The 6,328-nt window shown below is 37.0% G+C and overlaps 2 protein-coding genes across 23 annotated transcripts in view; both read right to left on the reverse strand.

Moving 5' to 3' along the window:
- Window positions 1–1,816, reverse strand: part of LOC107590549 (zinc finger protein AEBP2-like) — a 40,286-nt gene extending 38,470 nt beyond the window's left edge. The window contains exon 1 of the mRNA XM_016279358.1: window positions 1,225–1,816. Within this exon, the coding sequence (XP_016134844.1) occupies window positions 1,225–1,628 (404 nt within the window). The 5' untranslated portion in view covers window positions 1,629–1,816. The remainder of the gene's footprint in view (window positions 1–1,224) is intronic.
- Window positions 1,817–4,468: 2,652 nt separating this feature from the next.
- The window catches only part of LOC107590532 (pleckstrin homology domain-containing family A member 5-like), a 176,310-nt gene continuing 174,450 nt past the window's right edge, over window positions 4,469–6,328 (reverse strand). For 18 of the 22 annotated variants that reach the window (XM_016279317.1, XM_016279316.1, XM_016279315.1 and 15 more), the window contains one exon: window positions 4,469–5,448. In XM_016279317.1, coding sequence (XP_016134803.1) covers window positions 5,315–5,448 — 134 coding nt within the window. In that variant the 3' untranslated portion in view covers window positions 4,469–5,314. The remainder of the gene's footprint in view (window positions 5,449–6,328) is intronic. The other 4 variants (XM_016279332.1, XM_016279312.1, XM_016279310.1 and 1 more) reach the window with 3 other exon arrangements.

Consider the following 6,328-nt stretch of genomic DNA (forward strand, 5'->3'; position numbering starts at 1 on the left):
ATACATGCATATAACTTGCTGTTGTAGACGCACACAGTCAACTTGTGCTCGAGGGTTCGCAGACCTTTCCAAAAATGGCAGATGGCTTATGTATTGCGGCCCATAGAAACAGTCGCTAATGAGGCATCTACGTATACTGTATATATATATATATATATATCTATGGTAATACCACTAACTTGAGAAACCATGTCAGCCGTTTTCACCCTGAGCTGTTAACGCCTGTGAGTGCCAAGGTGGACCCAGCTCAGACAAAAATTATACATTCAAGAAGCATGTTTTTTTTGAGCAGGTAAAATTAAAGGTTCAGTTCATATATCTGACTGCTTGTATGTGTGTGTGTGTGCGCGCGAGAGAGAGAGAGAGAGAGCGAGAGAGAGAGAGAAGGGGGTCACTCACAGTGGAGTCAGCTGTCTTAACCGTGGCTTGTGTACTGCACACACATACCAGCTTCATCACTGTGTCTGTCACGCGACTCTGTTCCCCTTTCAGGCTGTCTTTACATTTATTTTGAAAGATGAAGCTTGCGATTATGGTAAGGGGCGTTACATTTCCGATGAGTGCTTGCGCTGTTCGGCCAATCACAATGCACTGGGTCAGCTGGCCAATCAGAGCAGGCTGCGCTTGTCGGAAGGCGGGGCTTTGTAGAAAACGAAGTGTTTGAGAGAGGCGGGGCATAGAGGACCTACAATAATGTACAGTACTTGAAAAATATTATGTTTTTTGAACATTAAAGCATGTCAACATATTCTGTTACACCAAATAATGATCTTTAAAAAAAGCATCATATGACCCCTTTAAGACTAAACAACATATGCAACAACATTTTTATGGTTAAACCATGTATTTTCAGAACAGATATCATTTAATTTCTGCTTTTTGACCAAACTAATTAAGCATTACGAATACTATTTTTCTTTTTTTTAAGGTTACACTAAGTATCAGCAGAACAGATATGATTTGTTTCACTTCTGCTTTTCGCCAGAATAACTAGGTCAACAGTAAACAAACGACCACAAATCTACACAACATGCCTCACGAATATTACAGGAATTATTGCTATTGCTACCACTTTTAAAGTAGTTTTCTGATCTAAATGATCTTTGTTGTGGGCTCGGTCTGCACATTTGTCGCTTGAGAGAGTCGAGTGATTATAAAAACAGCACATAAACGAGTCATTTAGCAACAGAGCTGATAACAAACGGCAGATTTGTCCTCACGCACCTGTCCTCTGAGTCCATGCGGCTGAGCGGCTCTCCGTCCGACGACAGGCTCATCATCTCCAGACTCGCGCGCCTCTTTATTCCTCCGCCGCCGCCGCCGCCGCTGTTTTTCTCCGCCGGTGAGGGCGCGCTCTCCTCCTCCCTTTGTTCTCTCTTCATCCGCTCCGCCGTCCCGTCCGCGCTGCCGGGGCTCTTCTGCGGCTCCGCTTCGGTCTCGCCGTCTCCCCGCGTGGCTTCCTCCGGGCTTTGTTTTGTAGTCTCGTGTCCGTTGGGCTTCTCGTGCGTCTCCATCTTAACGGCCGGTTCCGGATCGGCGGCGCGTAGGCCCGACTCACTCCCGTCGCCGTTTTGTTCGCTCGGATTCGGCGACTCTTGCTCGGAACCGTCGGAAGCCGTCGAAGCCATCGGGTTCCGCTCGTGTGCGCGCGGTCTGGCCGGGTTTACGCGACGGGAAACGGGTGAAACGCGGAGACTTTCAGCGACAGGACGCGCCGTGGAACCGCTGGAGGCTGATCTGGAGCAGCGGGGGGAGGAGCCAGCGTGACGTCGACGCTTATTATGAATGCCTCCACGTGCTCGCAACCACTGTTGCCAACTCTCGCAAGATAAAGAAGCAACCGCGGCTTAACAAACAAGCCCAATGTTTTTTTTTTTTTATTATTTATCACCAATAAATGAACCTGCAACATATTAAACTGAAACCCCTCTTTTACCTGAAAAGCAAAAACAGATATGTTATTTGACACAAATCGGCAACAAATGTGAGAACAAAAAAACTCATCTCCAGTCACCTGTTGAGCAGAACACAAGAGCTGTAATATAGCCTACTAAAATATAGGCTATTCGAACCAAATGCATGGGGTATATAGTTTTAGTATAGGACGACTTGCTTTTATTACAGCCCATGATAATTAATACATTACAAAAACATTGTAAAAATGAACGTCTCCTCTGTCATGGCTTGGGTTACAGCGTCACGCGCCTTCTTTCTGACCCTGATTTTCTCCAATGAGGCTAATCAAGCTGCAGCACTTCTATTATTGCACTGGTTGGCTATTAACTGCGAGCAGACAGAGTGGCAACCAATGCATTGGAGAATACGCCGAACATAAATAAAGAAACTAAGTTGCTTGTCAGATTTCCCCAACAAGAAACCATATTTTTTAAAATAAGCCCCCAAAAAAACACAACCCGGGATTTTTTCACGCAACTTTACAAAACAAGAAGCCCAAAGTCGCGTATAATACGCGGACTTGGCAACTATGCTCGCAACCCTGAATATGCAAGATCAAGTCGAGAAGTTTCCATTACAAAACCCAAATGGCGAAATGACACTATGCTCATTCAGAAGTCAAACTCATTTAATATTCATTTATTTCCATCTCTTTAAGAAGTCAAATACATACAACACTAAATATATATTTAGTATGCAAATACGAAATAACTTAGTTACTTGGGAAAGTTTCTTCGAAAATCTGTCTGAATTCTAATATTAAACATTTATTAAATCATACTTGAGAGACTCTGAAGCAGGTATTTATCGAATTACATTTAAAAAGTGGTGTAAAAACGTTTATTAAAAGACTGACAATCTTGATAAAACATGTTGGCATTTAACATTTGTATTATTATTATTATTATTTCCTAAAACACAATAAATAAAGCGATTCTACTTGTTAAATATGCTACATATTTTATATTTCCTTTTATTTAAAATAATGTTTAAGTTGTTCACCCGCATGTATTCACGATTGAGGTATTTGATAGTTACACACCACGTGGTATTCAATAAAAATGTTTGTAGAAATATTTGCCTATTGCTATAACATAGGCTATATAGAGTACAGCATAGGTTTATTGTTATGCATGTATAAATAAATAAACCTTTTTCTGTTAGGGTTAGAAGGTTTTCTCTGCAGCTTTTCTCGTGTCTCAGGTGGTGGGGGGTTTCCAGAGTCATAATTTACAGATGCATTATCACACGAATCTAGTTCAAAACTGAAAATAAAATGAGTCAGATGAACCTTTCTGGCCTTTAAAACGCCTCTTCCTGGAAAGCAGCACTAGACGGCGTGAGTTTCCTGTTTCTGGGGTCTTCACTGTGCTCCTCAAACCAGCAGATGGTGACAGCACCCCTGATTCAGTGTCGAGTTAACTACGTTTCTCTGCAGGAGATGAATGCATTAATAAATGTCAATGTAAACACTGGTCACACTTGAGTACCTGATGGTATCTTGAAAACAAAGAATTCCTGTCCGGCATAAAGTTGCCTTTTACAGTTTGTTTTATGACTGTAAATGATTCTCTTCAAATGTTGTTGAGCTTTAAATGATGACATATTTTGTGTATGAACCCATTTACAGTAGTGAAAATAGCAATTTTACAGATGATTTGACTGTTTATTTCAATAAATATCAAAAATCTAAAAGGTGTGCATTGTAGCTGACACCTGGATGTGTGTGTGTATATATATATATATATATACAACAAAATTATACCTAAAGTACATTGTACTATTATGTTTTTTTCCTATATCAAATTATAAAATTAAGCGAATCAAAATAAAAAGTAAATGTAGTAAATAAAATAAAGCGCATTCTAATATTTTTTTCTACTTTTGTTATAATTTTTTTTTTTTTTTATAAAATCAAGTTAATCAAAATGCATATAGAAAATACATAATTTCTATATAAATTTATTATATATTTTAACATAGGTGTACTTTAGAATATTAATACAATTTGTTTTTTATATATTTTAAAGTTAATTGAAATGCTTACACACACAGTATACACCTAAAGTACATATTTTTTTATATAGCAGTACAAAATGATTACAAAAAATTATGTATGTCACAATTATATACAATTTATATAGACTTTTAAAATTTTGTTATATAAAAATTATATACTTTTCATAATTTTAAGTTAACCAAAATGTCTATTATAAATTTAATAATGAATATATATCAATAATTTATGTATAATTAATTTTTTAATGTATAGATGTACATAAGTGCATTATAATATATTTTATAAAATTAAACTATATAAAACTTGCTTGTCAATCAAATTTAATGTATGTATATATATATATGTACAGTATATATATACACACACACACACATATAAATATATATATTTTAAATTCATTAATAAACAGTAGTGCTTGAAACTATCTGATTATTGGAGGTGTGAACTCCAATAATCAGATGGAAAAAAGGATTCAAAAGCTTTTTGTATATATAAGAACATCAACATTTATTTCACATGATATAAAACAGATGAAATATGAACATTTGCATATTGACTCTGATACATAACCTCTTCTGCGTCTCTGCTCTGCTCATTGTATGGTGTACAGTATATACATCATGAACTTTACAGTTTATACATCAAAGTTGAACACCAAATCCTGCTTATTGCTTGATCAACTGTTTTAAACGCTTGCTCCTCGTGTGCTGTTCTCCTCAAACTACAGCCGACCTCTGGAATACGCTTCTTAAAACTCTAATACTCTGTACTCGTCTCTCTAGTTAAATATATCTCAGCCATAGAAAAATAAAACATAAGCTGGAACATTCATGAGTGTGTCGGGAAACAGTGTGGTGGCTATTGCGGACTATCCAACATACAGATCATTTACAAATCCTGTCCATCGGCAGCAGTACGGTGCCACCTTATTGAATGTTTATAGTTGTACATTGTTTGTACATAAATCGTCTGATATCAAAAAAGAAACGATCGTGGGTGTCGTACAGTGCAAAAGATATGAGTACTAAAAATCCCATCGACCAACACCAAGATAAAACCGGGAGCGATTGATTAAAATCCATATAAAAACAAGCGAACGATGAACGCAACCCTCGGCAGTCTGAATAAAACAAGTGGGTTTATGGGCTTTATGCTCCACTTCCTGTTGACAGCGAGTCTGGGTGCTGTAATGTACATCAGCGAGGGATTGATAGCACCTCAGACGCGTCTGCACACCCAATCAAACACAACTCAACTCTGGGATCTACAGATGCTTCAGGAAAACTCAAGAGAACAATAGGAATATAAATAATAATCACTACAAATGAATCGTTTGAACTAAGGCCTGGACGTCGCTGTGTGTCGGTCAGCTGATGGGCGGCACTTCCTGTCTGTCTGAAGATGATGATGATGTGTGTGGCTCACGGCGGGACGTCCTCTCACATGCTTCACTGATGTCGGTGGAGGGGCTGCTGGACACACAGAACAATATTTTACACACTTATATTTAAGATACATTAACATGTCCATATCTAAATAAATCTCAAAGAAAGAAAAGAATCCTGGTCGTGTCATATTTGATCCCAAAAAACATTTGTTTCAAGACAAATGGAACGTTAAGATTTGTTTATATATATATATGCACATTCATTTCCAGGAAATTAAGCACATTTCCTTCACAATCTTGTTACTGAAATGCAAAAAAAAAAAAAAAAATCTAATTACTATAATTAAAAAATACATTTTAATTGCAAGGAAAGTACATTCATATATAAAAATACATTACGCTAGTCTTTGTTGAAAACTGAATTTAATTCATGCTGATTTTCATTTAAAAAATGGCATCCAAATGGGATGATTTTCATGACTTGGTTTAGTTTATGCAAATTATACCTCGTGTTTTTCTTTTGATTTTGGAGACAAATATGACTCGGCATTTCTTTGTGATCTTGATGCAGTCAAGAAGACTTTTCGGAAGTGAAATAATGCATGAATTGTTGTATCTACATCACAGCACAAGAGTTGTTTTCATTAAGTAACACAAATTGCCTTTGTATTTAATTGGCTTCACTTAATGACAACATTTTTTTTTAAAACCGCTTCATTCCACAGAACAGCAATTAAAAGGCATGCGTTCATGCAAGTAATACAAATCATAACAATGTTTATATTGTCGACAGAAATATCAGCATCTGCACCAAACTGACCCGTTTCTGAGCTCCATATTCTCACTATATCATACTGTATGAAACGCCTGATGTATGATGCTAACTATATATATATATATATATATATATATATATATATATATGAGTGTGTTGTCATGTGCAGGGGTGTCTGAATGACTCTTTT

This window comes from Sinocyclocheilus grahami, unplaced genomic scaffold, assembly GCF_001515645.1.
Source record: "Sinocyclocheilus grahami isolate Dianchi unplaced genomic scaffold, SAMN03320097.WGS_v1.1 scaffold129.1, whole genome shotgun sequence".
Classification (NCBI taxonomy): Eukaryota; Metazoa; Chordata; class Actinopteri; order Cypriniformes; family Cyprinidae; genus Sinocyclocheilus; species Sinocyclocheilus grahami.